At 39.3% G+C, this 24188-nt stretch overlaps 2 protein-coding genes across 6 annotated transcripts; one reads left to right on the top strand and one right to left on the bottom strand.

Moving 5' to 3' along the window:
* The first annotated feature begins 218 nt into the window (after positions 1-218).
* On the top strand, positions 219-23658 carry LOC6565493 (diacylglycerol lipase-alpha). Of its 5 annotated transcripts, XM_001991699.2 has the most exons (15): positions 732-864; positions 1483-1716; positions 13131-13225; positions 13302-13408; positions 13521-13625; positions 13725-13826; positions 13900-14077; positions 14498-14917; positions 14990-15656; positions 15765-15869; positions 15945-16072; positions 17012-17035; positions 18306-18438; positions 20334-20506; positions 21377-21437. In XM_001991699.2, exons 3-15 carry the CDS (start codon positions 13131-13133, stop codon positions 21381-21383), a joined length of 2244 nt encoding a protein of 747 aa, XP_001991735.2. In that variant the 5' UTR covers positions 732-864; positions 1483-1716; the 3' UTR covers positions 21384-21437. The 5 variants fall into 5 exon arrangements, with proteins under 5 accessions (XP_032593933.1, XP_001991735.2, XP_032593932.1 ...); XM_032738042.2 differs by lacking the exons at positions 732-864; positions 20334-20506 and adding an exon at positions 219-397 and having other exon boundaries at positions 21377-23658; XM_032738041.1 differs by lacking the exon at positions 20334-20506 and having other exon boundaries at positions 21377-23658.
* LOC6565492 (galactose mutarotase) lies at positions 7650-9082 on the bottom strand. Its single transcript, XM_001991698.2, has one exon. It carries the CDS (start codon positions 8976-8978, stop codon positions 7809-7811), a length of 1170 nt encoding a protein of 389 aa, XP_001991734.1. The 5' UTR covers positions 8979-9082; the 3' UTR covers positions 7650-7808.
* Positions 23659-24188: the final 530 nt, after the last annotated feature.

Here is a 24188-nt window from a genome sequence, read left to right as displayed (position 1 = left end):
ACTGCGCACACTTCGTGCCGCACAATGAAAAGCTTGACATATATACATAAGCTTTCGCACTTGAAGTGTATCTCATTGAAAAGCGCTTGTTCGCGAATTCGAACTTAGTTTCAGTTGCAAAAAAGCTGGCGACGCACGCGGACGCCGGGATACGGCGGATTTTACAATCATTAGTTGTTTCAGCGGCAACGACCACTCTACGTGCGCGCTCGTGGTTCTTTTTTTTTGTTTTTTTTTTTTTATGAGTAGTTTTAAAAATATATTGTTAATATTCAGTTAAATATGAACGGAAGTGCAAATGATTTACAAATCAAGAGGAACAACAATAACAAGAAGAAGAACGCAAGGCATTTCCATCGCAGCAGCTACCACAACAATAACAACAACAAACACAACGGTAGCTTATAAACAAACGTGTGGGCAAATCCATAAAAGAGCAACAAGAACAAGAAGAAAATCGAAATTAAAAATATAAAAAAAAAACAGTGCACAATTTGGCCAACGAAATTGAATTGAAATTGGAATTGAAGAAATTGGAAAAGAAGAAAAAAATATAAATCAACAGGGACAGCAATTGAATTCTATTTAAAGAGAAAATGCTGCCTGATTTAAATGCTGAGATGCTGATGTACTAATAACGATGAATTGTTGTTGCTAGCTGCTTTTAGGTGGTGGCAGCGGCATCTACTCCTTGCCTGTTTTTTTTTTTTTTTTTTGTATGTGTGTGTTTGTGTATAGATACATAGATACAAAAATAATCAAATTTAAATTGAAATTGGAAATGGATTCAAGCCAATTGAGAGTCAAATAGTGACAGTGCCCCCCTTGTATCCGTCCAAAAATGCAGCAGAAGCTAAATGAATGGTAATTAATGCATGCGCAGCGTCGCATTACCGTTGCTTGTCTGTCATGTGTGCGACAAACAGACAGAGCACGAGAGAAAGTGTGTGTGAGAGTAATGGGCTAAAAAGAAGAAGCAGAAGAAGAGAAAGAAGAGGAAACAAAAGTGCAAGTGATTGTTGTTGTTGCCGCTGCTGTTGCTGCTGCTGGTGCTAATTGTAATGTTGATGTTGATGCTTCGTGTATCGATGTTAGTAGAACGCAATTTAAATTTATCGATCGACAAAAACTAAAAGAAAGAATATCAGCTAGAAGTTTAATGCATAACTGAGGCTGCTTTGCCGGTCAACGACGCCGGCGAATAGCGGAACAAGGCCGCCAGTGTTGCTGTCAGTGCTGCAGTTGCCGTGAAAGTTCAACACGGTCGTTGTGTGAAGGTGCAGCACCAGCACCAGCACCAGCAAAAGTGAAATCTCAGCAGCGCTTCGCTCTTTCGTGTCTGTGTGTTTGTGTGTGTGTGTGTGTGTGTGTGTATGAGTGTGCACATGTAAAACTGTAACAAATAAATAATAAATATATATATGGATATGTATAACTAACATCAAACTGCCAATTGCTTTTCTCTTGAAATTATTTTCAAAGTTCGCGTTCAGTCAAACGAAACAGATGAACTAATGGAATTAGTGAAGACAAAAAGAAAACAAACCATAAAAAAAATAAACACACGAAAATCAAAAACCATTACTAAAAACAACGTCAACAACTTTTCCCAATCACATACCTCAAAAAGAAGAAGACGAGGAGTAACCGCAAAATAGATACGCTGCAACGTTGCGGTAGCGGCAGCAGCCAGCGAAGCGCTGTCAACAAATTGCGGTATGCATAATTTTTATACAGAATTCTTTAAGTGCATTTATATGTTTTCATCGGTGTTTGTATGTATGTATGTGTGCATGTAGCATGCATTACTGTTTAGCTTGTAAGTTTGCCAAAATGCCAGACACTGCATAATAATATGCATTCAAGATGAAATTCGAAATGTAGTCCAAAGTCACAGTTAGACAGCAGTGCGGTCTGACTGCTGGCAGAGACAGTCCGCATCCGGCGAACCGCATGCTTATCAAATCATTCACATATTCAAAACAAATGATTTGAAAGTTGCATTTTTATATTTACATTTACATTTCGTTTACATCCACAAATATGCGTGAAAATTATATATTTAATGCATAATTTATTATTATTTTTCACTGTGCGCACCTTGTGGCAAAAAGGAGGCAGAATATGTTTGAGCACTCTTACAAATGGGAGCACCAATAATAAAAATAACCTGCAAATTAACTTTACTAAATGTTAGCAGTGATTAAACTGCAGACAGTTGATTGTGCAACAATTAACGGTGATCTAAGCAATGGACCCCTGAATATTAACAAGAAGAGGTGGTAATTAAACTGATAAAAAAAAGAGTCGTATAACATGCACACATACACACACACAAGCAAACATACATGTACATGTATCGCCAAAAAGTGCTAAGAATAGATAGATGGCTGTGCTGTGCAGAGCTTTGAGTGAGCGAGGGTCGCTTCAGCCGTATGAACGACGCGGAGTATTCAAGTATTGGCCAGCGTCTGTCTGAGTGCATGGTGTGTGAGTGTGCGCCCACGCTATTGGGGGTTAGTTATTTTTGGGGGCGACAACGAGATGATGATGACGATGCTGCTATACAAACGCACACACACAAACCGTCTGACACCCCCCATAAACTTTGGAAGGATTTTTGCTTGTTAGTAGCGGGGATGCTTGGGATACTCGATTTTTTTGCCTTTGTCTCTTTGCATCCACAGTGGTCGCATCAAAGTATTTCAATTTGGTCTATATAGTAATGATTAAGCTTAAAAAAAAAACATTATTTTTTATTATTATTATCTTAAATTAGGGATATTTCACAATATATTTGCCTTGAAAGGAAAGCGTTCTAATTTACGAGCTTTCACTGTATTGGAAAACTCTGCGCCACAGTGTCACGCATATAACGCAGACACACACACATAAAATCGTATACACGCATATATATAAAGATACATATATATATATATAAATATATATACATACATATACATATACAAAGAGTACACATGTCTTTCCATGCAAATGTCAAAGCTGCCAACACTTTGCCAACACTCTCCCCTGCGGCGACCATTCGGTGGCGGCGAGTGTAGCGGATTTTGTCTGTACAGGAATTGCGTTTGTTACTGTTGTTGTTGTTGTTGTTGTTGCTGTGTTTCTTTTTTTGGGTCTGGCATTCTACGCGTTTTCTAGCCTTAGAGCATGGGGATGCGACAGTGCTGCAAAGAGGTGCGTTTACGGGCGCTTTCTGAACGCACCGTTGTCAAACTCACCACCAATTGCCGGCTCTCTCTCGCTTACTCACTCACTAATCCCGTTGTTCTGGGTCTCTCCCAACACCACCACCAAGTTATGTTTTGTTTTTGTTTTTGTTTTTGCCTTAGCTTTTTATTTTGCAAATTGTTCGGCCAAACAATTGTACAATTTTGCAACACTTGAAATTTGGAGCGTGCAGCCTCTGCGGGCAAATACAAATTGCGCCACTCGACATGTCGACAGTTCCTATCTTCATCCAAATATGAATGTGCGTCCCAATACTAATATATTATCCATATACATATATACATATACGTGCATACATTTCTATGTATTAATGTTTTGTCGCAATAACAGACAAGACAGAAAGAAGAACAAATACCTTCCAGTACTTGACTAGGAGTTTATCTAAGTTTACCGCATAAAATAATAATGAATAATTTCGTTCGTTGTATGGATGATGGATGAGTTGCATACCTAAATATATTTGTATATTTACCACTTTTGAATCAAATAAATTCCAACATATTTTTTTTTTGTTTTTATGAAATTCATAAGAAATGAAATATTTCCGAACATTAAATGAACCTGATCTCAAACTGATGAAAACCAATTTTGAGGAAAAATAAAAATAGTTAAGTAAACATAAGAATATATGTGATTTATGTACATTTGTGTTTGTGTATACTTGCTTTCTAATCGTTTTTACAGGGTAATACTCTACATATGCTACAAACAATCAAGGCGAATATCTTCAAATAAGGCCTTAAGGCCTCTGCATTTCTTTTGTTTTCGCAAACGCAGATCGAGAATGTTTCCGTCACTCATACAAAGCTCTTATCTTATTATCTACTTCTTCAATAATAAATAGTAGTTGTTAATAAAAAAAATCAAATTTAAATTGTGTATTTAAGACAAAATAATGATAATAATAATTGTTTAATAAAATAAAGACATGAACTGAATAGAAGAGTTTGTGGCGTAAGCAGCACCATAAAAGTTGTCTAGTTTCCTGTTCAGGGTATTCAACTTTCGGTGCGTTCCAGTCATGCTTCGGTTCAGTTCGGTTCGGTTCGGTTAGCATTGTTATATGTTTCTTTGCGCCCTTTTCTCTTCTTAGTCTTCAGTCGCTCAAGGGAAGAAGAAGGACACGGAAGTTTGAGCGTCTTAGGATTGTTATTGTTTTGTGGGATTTCACTTCAAAAATATATCACATGTGTGTATACACACACAAATGGATATTCACACACACATACACAAGCACTTACACGCACACACACACACACACACACACACACATACATTTATAGACAATAGTGGCATTCCTTGCATGAATCCTGTTTGGTTTTCCTGCTTCGTCTGTTTCTGCCACATTCCATTCCAAGTAGACAAGACAAATACCAAAATGCGATGAAAGAAGTTGAGAAATTAAAAATGTTGTCCAAAGCTGCTTCACCCACACAAACACATTAATGACTAGCATGGGGCAGGATAAAGTCTCCAAACTGAAAATGCATACATACAAACACATATACAAATGCGCACACATAGTCTTCATATATATATATATATATATATATATTTGCATATTTGGTATTCCGGCTTAAAATCAGTGAAAAATGTGAAACGAGCTACATTCGTTGACCCAAAAACAAACCAAATCGCACCCATAAGCCAACGAGCAGCAGATTGAAATGAGTAGCTAATGGATGAAGAGAAGGACATGCGGCATTAAGCAGCTCTCCTCTTGTTGTGCAAAATTCCTTCGACTGTTGCCTCGAGGTTCGTTTCATTTGGTACACAGTACTAAGGCAAAAAATGTGTAAATCAGGGCATGAAGAGGAGGCAACTAAGCAGCCAAGAATGGCGGTAGAACCGAATCATTTTGTGGCATAGGAAAACAGACACACACAATAATACGGCAACAACTGAGAATCGAGGCCAAATGTCTCTTGGCCAGCTATAATCAGAAACGATTGAAGTGAGGAATACCTAACTATACAAGTCAGTAACGGAATCTGCCGATTTTGTGACAACGACAAGGAGGAAGAGGAATCTTTAAAGCTCATCATAGCAGATTGTGTTGCTCTAGCCAGAAGAAGACGAAGACGTAGTAGTATCCTTGGGAAATATGTTATAAACGGAAGATACCCTTGAAAACCTCAATCCTCAGGAGTTAATAGGCTCAGAAGGGTGCACAATAGATGCAATATAGCTCGCAGAACCACTTCCCCCACCCAAAAAAATTGTAATAATATGAATGTAGCCAATTAGTCTATCAAAGCATTATCCAGATAAGGCTAATGGTGATTCCAATTGGATTCCAATGCGAGTTCAGGTACTATGGGATTAAGTGTTGAGTAACTGTTGAGTTGTTGGCATGTTCCGTATCGACTCGAGGGATATCCTTGTTGCTTCATTCTTCCTCTTTCTCTTCTGCTGCGTATTTATAGCCTTGGCATATGCAATAGTTTATTTTAAAGTGGAATTGGCTTCATCATCATTGCCACCATGAAAAACCGACATCGACTTGTCACCGTGGCATGACCATAAAAGTTTTTCTTTTTTTTTTTTTTGCTGCCACAACTTTTTGTTGAATGCCTGCTTTATCTTTGTCTCTGTATATGTGTATCTCTGAGTGTATATCTTCGTGGCCTTTTAGCTGGTTTCCGCTCGACACACTGCTGTGATGTGGTGGTGATGCCATTGTTTTTATGACGCCACATTTAAGCAAACAAACACACACACACCACACACACACTGGACAATACGACAATATAGACGAAGCTGAGCTTTGGAAGGTCGGTTTTTATTTGATGACTGGATAGAGTCAACAAGATGTCGATTTGTCGATTTGTTGCCTTAGCAGCTGTCAATCTGACTGGAAAACACTCTTATCGAAAAGCTCTCAACAGTTCAAACAGCGATTCCGGTCGACAATAATCAGGATAACCAAGCCAAGGCAGAAAGTCAAAGGTCGAACTGAGTTCACACGGCATAATAACATAAAGCTAACTCAAACACCGATGATCGGAAAACAGCCAATGCAATTATTCAATTCGCAATTGGCTAAAGTGCAACATGAACAAAAATACAGCTTGCTTGCTATTTTCTCAGACTTTTTTTTTGCTTATTTGCTGAACTCATGGGTAAAAATGTAGCAAAGTTGTTGAAATGCAAACAGGCAGAAATAATCATCCCCGACCCCATAAAGTATATATTTTCTTTAGCACCGGCATGTCCATGGACCTTAAATTTAAGCTCAATTCAGTCACCATCGAAAACTTTCCCCGTATCGCGAATATCGATAAATATCGATAGTAAAATGACTACGAGGGAGCAAAGTATTTTCAATCGCTGCATGTTTTGTGGTTCGTTTATTTGGGAATACTTCGACGACGTTTGTACAGCTGGATATACACATCTGTATGTTCCGTCATTAAACTCATCCCAAGTATCGCATTCCATTTGCATGTTTCTTTTGTTCGACAATGAATATCATATTAAATAATGACATTGTACTGCAAAAGGGAATTTGTGAGGCGGTCCACACACATTAGCAGCTCGTCAGACTGCACTTTGTTTACCGCTGTTGAAGCGCTCGTTCTTCACATATTTCCATGCATAAGTAGGCACATATACATATGTATATATACCTGTATATACAAGGGTATGTATTTAAATGCAACTGCTAGGTTGGGAGGGAACACTCCCTCGTCCGGGCGAGCGCTAAAGCTTGACGCCAACATGGAAGCGTTCACATTTCGCTAGCATTAAAGTTTTTAATTGGTTTGGAGCACGAAACTATGTGCATATGTATATAATGCCCCTTAGACTCGCTGAACGACCCCAAAAACAAAAGAAAAAAGCAACAACAAAACAAAACTTTAGACATTGTGCGAGCACCCATCAAGTTGCCCCAGAATGTGTGTGCTGTGCAATTATCCCAAAAGTAACCCGAAAGACCAACGATGCAAAGTAGTTACAGACCCCATAAACCATAAACCCATAAAGCATAACAGAAAACGGCGCATTATATACAGTTCCTACTCCTACTTATAATGCCTTTATAATAACCCACAATTTAGATACCATTACGATACATATAATACGTATTTTGTTCTGTTGTTTATATCATAATATGATTTGTTAAATAGATTACTCTGCCTCCCCGAGCTCAAACGATTTTCAGAAGCACTGTCTTGTTCCAGCATTATACTCCTGCACTGGATATTATGCCCCTTTTGTATATCCAGTTTGTAACACATTAAAGTAATTGTTCGCCACCCCAGTCGGCTAGTGATGCTGATCATGAATCAGTGTATATATTCATGATCAGTATCACTAACCGAGTCGATCTGGAGCAGATCACTATATCATATAGCTGCTATAGAAACAATCAGTCGAAAGATGAGTTCTTGTAAAAAGGTTCTCATTTAAAAAGGTATCCGATACAAAATCCTAACATTAAGGCAACAAATGATCAACATCGGAATAAATATATATATATATATAGACATATGGTAGGTACTTGTTTTGTTTGTCAATAAAAACAGCAATTAAATGTTAAGTTGCCTTTGGTCCTATGTGTATCTAACGATGTGTTCGCCGATTTCCTCGAGCTCCTCGGTCGTTGCGCAACACTGCCAGGACTCGTGAACGCCAAACGTGTAGATGGTCTCGTGAAAGTAAAGCTCACTTGGCATTATCAGGGCGGTGGGAAAGTCAAGATTGTTCATGGTATCCGGAAACTTTTCCATTTGCACACTGAAGCCAGAATATTGACAATATCGTGCACACTCCTTGCCCATTATCGGCTCCTCGTCGTGCGAATCATTAGGAAAATTGTTGGCTGTGGTGAAGCGCATGCCCGGCTGATTGCTGTGTATATCCAGGAAGCGACCCGATTCCGGATGCAGAAATCGTCCCACAAAATGCAAAATGTTCGCATCAAAATCCTTATCAATGGCATAGCAGACATCGAAACCGGCCGTAATCGGATTATTCTCAAACTGTCGCAATCGATCCCCAATAAAGGCCGGCACACGCATATCATATACGGTGTTGTCAACCGGCGAAAATCGACCCGTCGGCATCGACTCACTGCCCGTCTCAATCGTATGCTCGGCGGCAATGACCAGTCGATGCTCCAGCAAACCCTTACGTCCCAACTTCTGGCCAGCCATATTGAAATAGCAATGATTGCTAATGTTTACGGGCGTTGGCTGATCTGTGCGCGCCTCGATTCGAATGTGAAAGCGATTGTCGTCGTCCATTGTGAAATGGAGTAGCACAATTAGATTGCCCGGATAGCCCTCGTGTCCATCGGCGGACGTGTGCCTCAGCGTAATGCCATCCGGTCGCAACATGTGTAGATCCCAGATGATGCGATCGAAACCAATGAAACCACCATCGATCTGATGTTGATTTTTGAAATTTTGCGAGACTCGCACCTTACGTCGATCCATCACGAATTCGCCATTGGCCACCCGATCAGCGACGCGTCCCAGCATGCAGCCAAATTTTAGTTCCCGGTTCGCCTCATAGCCGGCGATATCGTCGAAGCCAAGCACCACGTCATCCACGTTGTGATATGCATCCGGGCATTTGATGCTCTGTATGCTGGCGCCCAGTTGGATAATCGCCACGGACAAATGACTAGAATTGCTGATCGTGTAGCGTCGCACTACCTGCGCCCTCTCGGTGAACGGGTTGATGGCAATACCAAAGATGTCCTCGACTACTTTCACCATAATGTTGTAATTTGGAAATTTTGCTTACAAGCGTATTTTTTGTTTTGTAATTTTTTATTTTTCTTAATTTATTTTCAAATGTGACATTCTCACTCTCAGAATTAGTTGTGGATTACAATAATCGATATACGATACTAAAGACTGCTAAGACTGCCATTTCGTGGAAACATTCTAGATGAATGCCTGATTAATGTTTCAACGCATTGTTGTTGAATTAATTAAGACTGATAATGCTTGGAAATATATATTTCTATTCTCGATTAATTTGAAACACTTTGTCATTAACCATTGTATTCAATGCATGTTCTATGCGTAATTCTGCAGCTAAGCACACTTGAACTTCAATTTGTATTCTTTGACAAAACTTCCACAAGAAACATTCACTCTTACTTATGTGTTATTATGTTATATTATAATGTTCTCATGAAATATGTAACGCTTTGAATAGGATGTCTGCGATCTCATAAAGTGTATATGCATTTCTGATCAGCATCACTCGCTGTCGCTGTAGATATAAGCAATATTGACTTCAGCCATGACCGGTAGATAGGCGTTGACATACATGTCATCCATTTATAATACAAGTTAACAACACAGATGTGGAGTATTCAGTGCACTGCCAGTCGTGCTAGTCGGTCTGCAAAGGGTATGTAATCTTCGGCGTGACTGTGAAGATGTATGTTCTTTCTTGTTATTTTTGGCCTCTGTGCAATTTGTGTTAAACAGGTTCAAGTTGGTTTGTGTGTAGATAAGTAAAGCAGTCGAATTGCATGCAGAAATTTATCTTATCAACTCAACTGGTTCTGCATGGTCAACTAGTATCACTTTATATATTCACACATATAAATACATAGAGTATAGAATATGAGTGTGATTTATGATGTTAGGACAATGAGGTTGTTCCATTTAATCAAGAGCACATTTTATTATTTTGCCAATAACCATGACAAGAATTATTGATGTGGATTCATTACAGTCATACCTGAATAATTCAATAGGTGTCTGCATATATGGTGGCTTATCTAGTCCATGTAATTGCCATAAATTGCGACGCTTAAATCCAAATTGCTTCTATCTCTGTCAACCCTCTGTCTGTCTGTCTGTTTGCCTGTCTGCCCCTCGACTGGCTAATGCCACACACTAACTGACCATGGCTCATTGGCCACATTGTTGGCAACTGCCACCAACTGCAACGGCAACATCATCATTTCAGAGGCCGTGGGGAAGACAAACAGCTGCTGACAGAAGCCCCGTTTATCGAGTTGAATGTCAGGCCGTGTAAACCAGAAAAATGACCAGCTGCTCCAGTTCCAGTTGGGCCCTGCTTTTATTATAACGTATATATATAGTATATATACGGCCGAAAGGTACAATTAGTCTACACAACTTGGCGATAAAATTAATTTAATTGTTTCAGCAATGAATTTGCTATCGATGCAATTATTTATTATTCATCATGACATGCTTTGTATCCTCATAAATAATGCAGATATCCGCGATTCAATGTCAATTAAATTTATCGTTTCTAATATGCTTGATTGAGGATTCGGTATTGATTTAATCGAATTATGATATTCACATGGCTCTGTTCTTAATCGTAAATCTGTTAAGATGCAAGGCTTTTGCAAAATTAATGTTTGTGCATTTTAACTGACCAGATGTTTATTCGAATTTGGTTTCCACTCTTCTTTTGAACAATGTCAAAAACTGCGACTCCTTTTTACAATTTTACAATCAAAATTTGTGATTATTTTTCGGGAGTACTTAACGATCCGGACATCCAATTTTGACCCAAACTAAATTTATAGCTACAAGCATATATATATATATAAAAAAAATCGATGTTGCACCAAATACTAACTTTTAGTTAATTTTGTATATTTTTAATTTTTTGGTAATGATAGTTTCAGCTGAGCCAAAAAAATCATAGATTTTGTTAAGGTTATTCACAAAGAATGAAATAAGGGATAAGTATTTTGGTTAGAGATCGCTGACTTTCCTTAACAATTATGTATTCTATCTATACAACAATAAGTGCATTAATATGGGCTATTTTGTTGAACATATATTAACAATAAACCTTAGTGGGAGGTATAATAAAGTTTTTTGACTATTTTGCTTAAAACTGAATACAAATTAAGTGTAACTTCCTGGTTAAAATGTTTCTTTCGAAAAACTTGTAAACTTAGGTACTTATATACGACTCTGTCTATAAATAATAATAATAACCATAAATGAAAGTCAACCTGATACGAATAGTACTTTCTGACTTCTTTGCTTACACACATTTCGAATGTTTATACCTATTAAAAAATATTCAGCGTTCAAGGTCCGCTTTCTTATCGATTGATATTGCACTGCTTGAGTCATACACTTATACTACTTGTATCAACCAGCACCAAATCATGTTCTTCTTCTATATATATGTATATATATATATATAGAATTCAAGCAATTTCAATGTGCACATATCAGAAGTGAGTTGAGTTTTCCTTAAAACTAACAATGTAAAGAACGCATTCCCCATTTGCATATTTGAATATACACCAGATTTTGGCTTGAATTTGTATATCAGGAATATACGAATATGGGTCTCTTGTCAACATTAAATTACTACTCGCACTTAACTTGGAATGCTACAAGTAACACAAGTGACTTCAAATGTATGCATGCACATATCTGTTACTTGCACCTGCCCCCTGCCCTACCCCAACACTTCCGTAAACCCACTTGGCGATTATGTTTGCTAGTTTGCTAGTTTGCTTTACATATGTTGTGCACCCTAGACCCATGAAATTTGTGTTTAACGGGTATCATAGAAATGTATACGCTTGCATCAGTTTGTATAAAATTGCTTTTCGAATAAATGGGAACTGCTACATGTGGATGAACATACTACGAAAATGTTTATACTTTCCAATCACAATGAAATTGCATACCCATTTAACTGTGTGATTGTGGCGACTTCATGTTGAGTAACTGAGTACAGGGCATTCCCTAGTCGAGCAACTGGCGCATTTTTTCATTTCATTATCGTGTTTATTTGCTGTGTTGTAGACATCAACAACCTTAAGCTGTCCAAGTTTCTGCTGCGACCCGAGTTCGTTTCTAGGTGTTGCCGTACACAATTTATAACTGCATGTACGAAATGATTCAAAGTACAACTAGTACTGTGACAGACTCTGTGAATGACGGACAGACGCAGGAGGGGAATCGACTACAGCTTATATATGTTGGGATGGGGATGGGGATGGTTCTATTTCAATCGTTTGAGGGATTAGTTTTACTTACTACTGTTGACTGCAGACAGTATTAATGATTTAAGTGAACTCAAACAAAGCTTTCTACACAAATAATGGTTCGAGAGAATCTTGATATATAACTTACATATATTTTGTATTACTTGAACATTAATCATTACATTCATTTATCATTTAACACTATGTGTTTCGAATATATGCATTACTTATTTACTATCAAAGAACATTTGAATTTATTTTCACACGGAAGCGTCACTTATCTTATATCTTATAAAAATTATGAACCATAACATATGAGTTCGCCCGACTGCGATATATTCTTTTATCAGTGCAATGCCTGCTGATAACAGGTGGCAACTTACCTTTGCTTTAAATTTGGTGATTCTGGCTCTAAAATTGTGGAAAATAAAGGCTGTCCGGACTCTTTGGGTGCGGAGTGTGTAAATAAATAAAATTCGTATCAGTCCTAGTAGAAGGTGCCCAGTAATTTATCGACTATCGACTAGGACTAGGAATCAATGGGTTTTGTGTATGAAATAACTATAGTTATAATGATTTGCCTTCAGAGGCGAGATTAACGATTTCATAGCCGTCCAGTGGACAAGGCATCCCAATATAACATTTTGTCTCATGCGGGCCCAGACAAATAAATATGTTCAAAGTTTCAAATCTAGCCTTAAGAATGTCGCAAAAGGTTGCTATCATACGGACGGACAGCCGGACGAACACCTAGATATTTTTGATATTGTACAAAACCGATATACTCGTGTAGCATGTGAAACAAAGATGCAACCTATGCATAAGATATATCTAAGATTCTCGAGAGTAAAATGGAACTTTAAATGTCAACGAAATTCAATTAATTTTTGATTATTTTTTGCTTGGCTTGCAGATGCCTGGACTTGTGGTCTTCAGACGTCGCTGGTCTGTGGGCTCTGATGATCTGGTGGTGCCAGGTGCATTTCTGTTGGCAATGCACTTTATATGGTAAGCAGATCGATGTATATATGATGTATATTGGTTGGTTTAATTGATTTACTGATTGACTGTGTGTGTATTTCAGTTTTGTGCTTGTGGCCGTCTCGTTGGTGTTGTTTCACTACGACACAAGTGTTTTAAGTGTAAAACTATTGTTCTATCAACTAATAGGGTACTTGTTAATATTATTTTGTGAGTATGCTAATATCTATCTTATCTAATGACACCCAGTCCTCGCAGCTGTTAATTGGTTAATCAACTGGTTCAATCTGTCAATATGTCAATCCATTTCATTTCCAAACAGTTTCAATATGCGTAGAAATAGGAATTTGTGTGATCTCGATGCGCGGCAGCATTTTGGATTCCGAGGCGCGTACATCGATGAATATGTGGATATATCTCAAGAGTTGTAAGTGCACACGCATTTCTATTCAACTCAACTCAATTCAATTCAATTCAATGGACAAGTTTGTGACAAAATGCTTTTGTTGTTTTTATTGTTCGTTAGTGGTGATGCTATTTGATATTTCGTGGCTGGTCCTGGGCTCAATATGGTTGTCCAATTATTGTATTGAAGCGCCAATCGACGAGGCCAAGAAGATATTTATTGGTGAGTGAGAGGGTTTTTTTTTCTTTTAACAAAGTCATCATTTCAACTAAATTGTACTCAATTGTATCTACAGCCATCGTCATATGCAACTGGACGCTGGTGCTCATCACGCTGATAACCATCTGGTGCACATTCGATGCAGCGGGTCGTTCCTGGGTCAAGATGAAGAAATACCAGCGCTCCATGCGTGAGACTGAATCGCGATTCAACTACAAGCGCAGCAACAGCATGAATCGCAACTGGCGGCAACGGTGTGTAAACACTGCTAAACTCAGACAAAAAATCAAACTACAATTTAGTAAATCACCATATCTTATTATTTAGAAAGTAGATTTCTTTCTTTCTTACTATGTTCTTTTGGTGTTAATTGTAGGGTTCTAGGATTTTTCTAAAATGTAGTCAACCAGTTTGCCTAATATCCAGCTTACTTATTTCAATGTGCATTTGTGTTTTTTTTATTACTTACATTAATTCTTAAAAATTAGTAACATATAACACTTTAGATAGTTTATAAACTAAACTAGCTAAACTATTTGGAATGATTTTACAAAATAGATTCAACTCTGGCACTGATGACATTCAGCATCGGAGCGAACATTATGAAACTTATCTGTAATATTCTAATCATTTTCGATCTTGCATTCCTCTTGCTTCCTTTCCGATTTTTGTAGCAAGGTGATGCGCGCATATCAGGACAGTTGGGATCATCGCTGTCGCCTGCTGTTCTGCTGCATGGGCTCATCGGAGCGTAATCGAAACTCGTTTACGGATATTGCGCGACTCTTGAGCGATTTTTTTCGCGAACTAGATGTGGTGCCATCGGATGTGGTTGCCGGCCTGGTGCTATTGCGCAAGTTCCAGAGACTTGAGCGCGAAGCGATTGTCAGACAGCGCAAGAATGGCACCTACGAGTTCCTCAGCGGTGTGCCCATCACGGAGCGCACACAGTTCCTAGCACTCAACGATGCCAAAAATTATGACTTCTTTCAGACCGTCATACACTATATGTACTTTGCCCAGGGTGCCTACGGCTGGCCGATGTACGTCCTGATCAATCGCAGCAAAATGTGGCATCTACTGCCCGAACTTAAGTGAGTATTATACAAAATCGACGGATCGACGATCTACTGGGATTTAACAACTGCTTTTCAAATTTATGCTAGATGCTTTGGCTGCTGTTGCGGCAGTGGTGACAACGGTGAGGTTATTCAGGACAATTGCTGCTACTGCAATTATGCGGCATTGAAAAAGACACTGCAACTGGGCGACATTGATATTGTGTATGCCACATACCATGTGGATGTGGGCGAGACGCCCTTCTTTGTCGCCGTTGACTACACGCAAAGGAAGATTGTGATCAGCATTCGGGGCACGCTGAGCATGAAGGATATACTCACCGATCTGAATGCGGAGGGCGAGGTGCTGCCGCTGCAGCCGCCGCGTGACGATTGGCTGGGTCACAAGGGCATGGTGCAGGCGGCGATTTACATACGCAATAAACTGCTGGAGGAGAACCTCATTGAGCGTGCATTGCAGCGGAACGCGGAACGTTTAACCCACACCTTTGATCTGGTGCTGGTGGGTCACTCACTCGGCGCTGGCACTGCGGCCATATTGGCCATATTGCTGAAGCCGGATCATCCGACACTGCAATGCTTTAGCTATTCGCCGCCAGGCGGACTGCTTAGCATGCCAGCCGTTGAGTACTCCAAATCGTTTATAACATCCGTGGTGCTCGGCAAGGATGTGGTGCCGCGCATCGGCCTCAATCAAATGGAGGCACTGCGAGCAGATCTCATCAATGCCATACAGCGCAGTGTGGATCCCAAGGTGCGTTCGACTCTGTCCCGAGAGATTCACAGATTGATTGATTGACTTCTTTTTTGTAATTTATTGAATCGGTAACTTTGTATAATATATATATATATATATATATAGTGGAAGACCATTTCGTGTTCGGTACTCTGCTGTGGCTGTGGTCCTGAGCCCACCTCTGTCGTCCACATGTCCGGCCAGGATACGCACATCAATCAATACCAGGAGGTAAGCGCTGCTGACCCATATTGTATTTAACCCCCGGCTTACTCGTTGCTTTTTTGTATTTCTTGCCTTTTTTAGGAGCGAGGCACGGCACGCTCGACGAGCGCCCATCCGACAGACAGCTCAATAGCTTTAACACTGCACCAGCCCTTATATCCGCCCGGCCGCATCATACACATTGTGCGGCATCATCCCAAGCCTGATGAGTGAGTAAATGCTTCAGCAAAATATCGAAAATGATTTCACGATTTGACTTGAATTTTGATTTTCGATTTGGACTTTGGTTTTAATACGTTTTCACAAATAGCGCAAGATCCGCTTGACAATTGTGTGTGGCTGTGTGTGTGTGTGTGTGTGTCTGTGTTCGAGTGTGCATGTGTAAGTTATCAGCTATAACTCGGCAAGCTCCGTCATCAATAAATACGATGCCAAACGGCGATCTACACTGCCTCCATCTGAGTCATGACGAATGGCATCGGATTTGTTCAGATTGTTACTCATAGATAGCTTAACTGTGCGCAGGCAGTGGGGCCAAATCGAATCACAATCATTGGTTGTGTACGCATTCTTCTTCTAAACCAAGTAAAAACCCTTTGATGCGGTAATAATACCTTTGAAGAAGACTCATTGATTGTAAATTATAACGTTTTGATTTTTAAGAAGATCATTAGCAGTAAAATAGGTCACATTTTGTACTGTTGAAAAATTGTTAACATGCGTTTCATTTTTTGATTTACTCGTAGGAGAGACTCTATTTGAAGTGGGTAAACAATGCATACAAATATAACAATAACCGATTATATATGTATATATTTAATTACGTTGTTAAGTCACAACTAATCTAAGCTGAATAACATAAATATATTGTTCAAATTAGCACTTTAATAGATGTGCAGATAAGGTATACAAATACTTATTACATTATAGTGTTTATAGTATATATATATACAAATTAAGTGCGATTGGAATCTGCTCGTAGGCTATAATATTAATTAAAATCAACTCGATATGAAAGCTATTCCCATTTATTATTTGTGTTGTTAGCTCTCATCATGATTTTGTTTTTATATACGTTTCCCCTTGTTGACAACCGTATCTATATCAAATATTCGTATACCAATTTAATTATTTGCAACTATTTTCAGGCAAAAATACGACAGTGGTTGGAGGTAGGCCCGTTGCACAGCTGATCAATATACAAACATGCATACATAATTACATATATACATACAAACATACATACGTATGTATGTATGTATGTATATAACTGAAGAACGCGATTTATCTGAAACCAACAACAAAACCAAACTCGAACTTGGCTTGTATTGTCTCTCTCTCTCTCTCTCTATCTCTCTAGCTATCTCTCTCTTTCTTTGCCTCCCCTCTCTCTCTCTCTGTCTCTGTCTCTCTGTATCGCTCTCGTTCTGTGTTTGTCTCACACATTTTAGATAGTATGAACATGATTTCTGAAGTTCGTTCTTAATGTTTGCCGATTGCATGAGGCAATGCATGCTTTCCATTTAGGACCCAACCTTTTATTCCCGTTCCTAAAAACTCACTCGCTCTCTGCCTGTCTCTCTCTCTCTCTCTCTCTCTCTTTCTCTCTCTCTCTCTTTCTCTCTCTCTCTCTCTCTCTCTCTCTCTCTCTCATTCTCTCTCTTTATTTCTCTCTCTTTCCTTCTCGTTGTTTCGAGAAGATAATTTGAAAAACCAGCAGTATTTCGGCATTTCGAATTCTACCACTAAGCATGCAATACATTGTATGATTGTAAAATATTGTATGCTTAGTGATTCTACAAAATTAGTATTGTCCACAAATTGAAGTTGTAATTTTCAATTGCGTTATTTTTTCCATACATTTCTGTTTAATTTCATTAGATTTGAAAACAATGTTTTTAAATAATTCCATAAAAATCATAGATCTTTAGCTAAAGTTTATTATAATCAATTTGTATAGAAAGTTATACTTTTAAATATTAGAATTATGCGAAATTAGGTTTAGACTTATCATACAATTTGTCTTGATTTATGTTTGTTCTGGCAGCTGCATGACGACCCCAAAGGAATACCACCTACCAATACCACCTACCCATACCCATACCCATTGCATAAACGAACCCATTCTTTTTCTCCTTCCTCGTTTCTCTCTCGTTTGCTGTATTTCGAATTAGCCCTAGCCGAATTATGAATTGTAGTTGTCGTTTTAATTTCAACCACTGCATCGATATATATATATATATATATATATATATATAGATATTATATATTATATAAACTATTTGGATATCCTTCGACACATACATAATTAGTATATATGCATAACACTTTTTGTGACACATACTACTATTGTACATAGATATGTAACTATATTAACTATATTAAACTGACAGATATACTGATATGTATAGCAAAACAAAAATGCCCTTACTTGTATTACAGAAATGTGCTTAAGAGTCGAGAGCCCGTCTATCAGGCAATATGGGCCGATTCAACCGATTTCGATGAGGTGCTCATTTCACCTGTCATGCTGCAGGATCATATGCCCGATAAGGTTCTCGCCGCGCTCAAGAAGGTAATTGCGGAAGTTGATGACGAACGTACATCGGTGAATAGTTGTTCTACAGCCAGTTGATCACGTTGACCAAGATAATAATAATAATATTAATAACAATAATAATATTAATTAATACTAATGATGATGATGATGATGATGATGATGATGATGTCGGTGATGTTGTTGATGATGCTCGTGTACTCGCACAACTTGTCGTCGTTTTACTAGAACCATAGTAATAGCATAATTAGCGCACAATGACTTAGTTAGCCTATGGCTATACCAGCATACATGCATACATACATATATACATACACACATAAATAAATAAATATATATATACATACATACACACATACATACGTATATACATTACGTTACATTAATAGCAATAAGTGTGTATGTAATTTGTATTACGAGTAGCATAATGTTAAGGCGTCGAGCGTTAGCGTGTTACCCTAATCTCAACACTACCAACAAAAAAAAACACATGATAACACACGCCCCCACCCCTCAGATCCCACACTTGCCCACAAGTAAAACACGCTTTCAAATCCGATACGAGCAATAACAGCAACAGCAACAACAACAACAACAACACCCCAGCAATAATAAAGATAAATATAATTAATTATTGATTTAGTTAAGCGCTTCTTAGTATGATTTTGTTTGCTTAAATTTAAATTATGTTTAAATTATTTGTATGTTAAATATTATTGGCAGCTATCATTTAATGTTGAACACCCAATGTGCAACACACGTTCACGTCCCAATCTTAGCCCTCTCTTACACATGCATACTTACATACATACATACATACGTATGTATGTAATCATGTTTGGGTAAGCTTCTCATTGATCTAGTTGACTCTGTGACTCAATTACCTATTTGATTGCCTATTTATTTTATTGCTTAAGTACTTGTAATTGTTTAATTGTCCACAAGTATAAACTATAAGTTACATTTGTATTTGCATTACCTTGTCTCTGTTTTTTTTTTTATTATTATTTTGTTAATTTTATCGAATATACACGTACATGAATATGTATACACCAAATTTATTTTATTGCATTTTTCATTATTCAATGTTAGTATCTTTATGATAGGGGTAACGGGTAACGGGCTTAAATAAGAAGGTAAACGATTACAACTACTGATCTCTGTGACCAGAACCGCAAGGAACTATCGTTTCGACTATTTTGGAATGAAACGAAAGAGTATATTTTTTTGTATTAATCAAAACGTTGTGCTATTTTCAGAATTATCTTTTGTTCTTTTTTTTTATAATTTCATATGTGCTAAGTTTTTTGTTGCAACCTTTTTTTGGTAAGTTTAATTTGCAACACAACATGAAATTCTCTGGATTATCACATTCTAAACACACACACACATACATAAATACATGCACACGTACATATGTATATAATGATGTGTATATACATATACATATGCATACATACATATATAGTACACAAAATGCTGCATGGGCATGTTTCATTGTTGTAACGCTTCTGTACCGCTAATGTGCCAACAAGCGACTAGTGTTAAATCTTGCTAGTTATGCAATTGCAAAAAATCCCTGCCGAAAGAAGTGCGAATTGATTGAAAGTACGTAGAGCAAAGTAGCAAAGTGTTTCCAGAGACCGTTTGCAAGGCGGACCCGAGAGAGGCTTTTTGAGCTATAGCTTATAGTCCTTTATAGTCCTTCATATAGTACATAGAAACAACTGCATATGAATATATGGAGTTTTTAGCAACAATTTAAATTACTGTATATATATATATATATATATGTATATTTTGTTTCCTTGTTTTGTTGTTATGTTTCGTCAATATGATAACAACCGGAATTGCGCGGGGCAATCCGATAATGATTACCAAAATATTTAAATGACCAATGATGATGAGTAAAGGTCGTGTCATGTAGAGAACGTACCGTAAAGGCATGTACTGCTCGTAAATGCAAAGATAACACGACAATAACTACAACTACAACTACAACTACAACTACAAATACAACTATAACTACAACTACAACAACCAACAATACAACTACAACTTCGACAACACAAAATACCGATACCAGGTACAGCTGCCTACTACTTAAAAGACTATGTACTTAAACAACTTTCCATTTTGATCTCGTTAACAACAAATACCAAAAAAAAAAAAAACAAAAAAAAATCAAGTCTATCTTTCTCTCTCTCTCTCTCTCTTTCTCTCTCGCTCTACTTCTCTTTAGAAATATATATGCGACTTTCTCCCAAGCTAAATCTAACCTTTAATTTTAAACATTTTTCTCTCATTACCTTCTAAAAAAAAAAAGAAGAAACTGTCTAAATGTTATTGTACTCGTCACTGCTGTGTCCAACTTTAAAATGTGTTATGAACATAGCCACTAGTGTCACCACTTCCATTCCAAATCACTAATCCAGGTATTCTTAACCCTGATCAATGTACTTAATATTCTTTCAACTGTACTATTTTCCGTATACATGTTATTTGTGGCAAGACCCTAAAAATATTAGCACCTGAATATTAAAAAAAAACAAAACAAAAACGATTTTAGTCCCAACCCACCTTTATACTCAAAAATATTTTAATAATCTCTCTATCTCTCTATATATATATATATATATCTCTGTCTGTCTCTCCGTCTTTCTATCTCGCTCACTCACGCACCCGCTGTCGCTTTCGCTCTCGCTCATTTTGCTTCCTATTGTACATACATACTTACATACGTAACTGTAAATTCCCGTCTGTGTATGTAACTGTGAAGCTGAATAGATCTGTGCTATACCTACTACTACTACATATACATATATACTCGTACATACATAAATATATATATTCTCTGAATGAACTACTTTTCCAATTGAATCGGCAATTTGTAATCTTTACCCTCCCCTTTGTCATTTGCTCTTTTTCCATTTCTCTCTCGTTGCTGTTACCACAGGTTGTAACCACAAGTGGCCCGAGGAAGCCCCAACGCCAGATCTCGAATGCATTCTCCACCACATCCGTCGAACATGAGCCGGAGCTGGTGCCAACGAATGGCAACGTTGAGGCGACAGAGCATTGCCAGCGGCCAGCTGATAGTTCCTATACAAATCTGAGCAACAGCGTCATGTTGACGCCAATGGCACAGCACAAACTCTGCCTGGAGACATCGTTCACCAATCTGCAGCATCAGCTGGAGCAGCGTGCACCAGTGCAGCCGACTGGCGGCAGCAAGGCCTCATCCATAGCGGGAAGCATCTTTGGGCGCAGCCAGCTGAGCTCCATAGCCACACCGTACGACATATCAAGCGGATTGGATGACAGCATCACAACGGTGACCATGCGCAAGAGTCCATCCTCCATGATCAGCGAGACGGCGACGGTGGTGGTGAATGCCGTCGAAGATGCCAGAGATACCGGTGATGCTGGCGATGTGCCTCGCCTGCGAGCGGTGGCCTTTGACATGGCCATAACGCCACCGCCAGCGCCACAACCACAATCATCACTACCACCGTCACTTTTCCAGCCATTGGCGCGTCAGCACTCGGAAAGAAAACCACGTTCGCTGCCACTGACGCAGGCGCTGCGTCGCGCATCGGTGGCTGGTCAGGGTGTCGATTTGCTGCACGACGACTGGTATGGTCTGGCCCCGTTGGCCAGCCCCGAAACACTCTCGGAGATCTCGAGTGTGTCGTCGCGCAGCAGCGTGCCCATCAGTCTGGCCAACAGCATTGAACGCTATCTGCAGCATATGGGCGTTGTCGGTTCGTCGGGTGCGCCCAAGGTGCCGCTGGAAGACATCTTTGAGTCGCAGCTGCATACACCAAAGGTGATGCGACGTGCGCCCAAGTTCACTGAGAATCTCTCTGGCTGCGCCGAGGACAATCGCAATCTGGACCAGTACAAGCGTTTGGGTCGCGTTTTCGTCACATTTCCGCGCATCATTCCCGAACTAGGAGCGTCGAGAGCAGGCACTCACTTGCAACAGCACTATTTGGACTCCAATTCCAGCGATGATAGCTTTGAGTCCGCGCACAGCCTGCAACGATTGCAGCTGCCAGCGACTGTGGCATGCGCCGCCAGCTCCAAGTCAGCCGATCAACTGGACGAGGAGGAGACACGCCAGACCGTCAAGAAGCTAACGTTTAGCGACAGCAACATCCTCTCGGAGGAGCATTGCCTGCGCCTTTGTCCGCACTGTCCATGCCGGCGAACGGGGCTCGATTGCTGTACCCGTCCATCGGAGCACGATCATCAGCAGTGTGCGTTGGAAACGGAGGCGGCGTCGACTGCTGCAACTGTGGGCTCAACGGATACAAATAGCAGCTTCTATAGCGCCAACTCGAGCTCATCCTTGGAGCACTATGCGACGCCCAGTCGCCAGCTGCAATTAAAGTTGAACGGCGGTAATCGGCCCGTCGACGAGATACTCATACGTCCCGGCGTGCTCGAGTCACATTTTCCTGTTTATGGCGGCGGAGGCGATTGTGCTTCTGGCCAGCCGGAGACTCCGGCAATTGTGGCGCCCGCATCCCCATCCCCATTGAGCAACGGTAGTGGTGGCAAGCGGCCAGATGTGGTTGGTGGGCGTGTGCGCAAACGCCTTTCCTCCGAGGAGTTTGTGTTCACGCGCACCGATGATCTTCCCATTTTAGTACAAATCGGTGATAGGAATCGGGCTGGCGGAGGAGGACTCGGACATGGCTCGCCGGCCATACGCAAGCAGCGCCGGGGCGGCTGTGTGTATCCCGTTGGCAATAGCATACGCATTGCCGGTGCCGATGTGGATGCAGCTGCCGCTGTTGCTGCAAATGTTGCTAGTGCTGCTGCAGCGGCTGCGACCGATTCCCCCTCGTCCATTAGTAAATTTTCCCGCACTCGCATCGCTGCGGCTGCGGCTGCGACAGCAAAAGCAGCAACAGCAGCAGCTGGAATAAATAACGAAAGTAATGTTTAAACAATTAGTATATACATACATATATAAATATAAGCGTAGTTGAATGCAGTACCTAAGCAACCACAACCAAAAACTTATTCTATTTTACCTGCGTTATACACAAAAAATACACAAACAACAACAAGAATAGAGAACAAAACCTTATGAAAAACTAACATTTGGCTGGCATACCAAACAAAAATGTGGCATGTAAAACAGCGTTTAACATTGAATAAATGCAATATACATATACACATAAATATATTTTTTGTGCAGCTAGCTGATCAAGTGAGGAGCAGCCCCGACGCAAAAAAAAGTTTTAATAAAATGTTTTCAAATAAAAAACGTTACAAAATCAAATTAATTTTTAACATTTAATCGGCGCTTGGTTACAATACAATAGTTTCAGAGCTATCCAACACATAACGATATGGAACCGATATGTCATCGATAAGTGCGAAAAGCGGTTTACATTTTAAATTGAGTAACATTTTTTATTTTCCTTTGGGGGTGGTGTGATGACTTTCTCGCAGACAGCTCTGACCAGACTCAAATCATGTTGCAAATAAACAAACGCTTTCTCTACAAAGCATAGTATTTTTTTTCTTTTACCAGGTGGAAATTATGATCGTTATACATAAATTTCTTTGCAGTTTGCTGAATAGAGTAGGCTAGCATGTGCACATACCAGTTACCAGTGGTTGCTGCATTGGCTAAACTTACTTGTAGGTTCGGAAAAAAGTACAGCATACTTTTGAGCACACGGACGAAATTTATTTAAAAACTTTTTTTATGACTAGTCAAATTGGAAGGAAAAGAACTATCTGTAGTC

The sequence above is a fragment of the Drosophila grimshawi genome, unplaced genomic scaffold (genome assembly GCF_018153295.1).
Source record: "Drosophila grimshawi isolate 15287-2541.00 unplaced genomic scaffold, ASM1815329v1 contig_848, whole genome shotgun sequence".
NCBI lineage: Eukaryota > Metazoa > Arthropoda > Insecta > Diptera > Drosophilidae > Drosophila > Drosophila grimshawi.
The sequence above is the reverse complement of the archived record's forward strand: the minus strand, read 5'-3'. Positions and strand labels throughout refer to the sequence as shown.

Bases quoted from the DNA above. Each gene is read 5' to 3' on its own strand.
- LOC6565493 (XM_032738042.2), top strand. From the start codon at position 13,131: ATGCCTGGACTTGTGGTCTTCAGACGTCGCTGGTCTGTGGGCTCTGAT. The intron at 15,870-15,944 runs GTAAGCGCTGCT...TGCCTTTTTTAG, and splicing joins ACATCAATCAATACCAGGAG to GAGCGAGGCACGGCACGCTC. The intron at 16,073-17,011 runs GTGAGTAAATGC...AACTATTTTCAG, and splicing joins CATCATCCCAAGCCTGATGA to GCAAAAATACGACAGTGGTT.
- LOC6565492 (XM_001991698.2), bottom strand. From the start codon at position 8,978: ATGGTGAAAGTAGTCGAGGACATCTTTGGTATTGCCATCAACCCGTTC.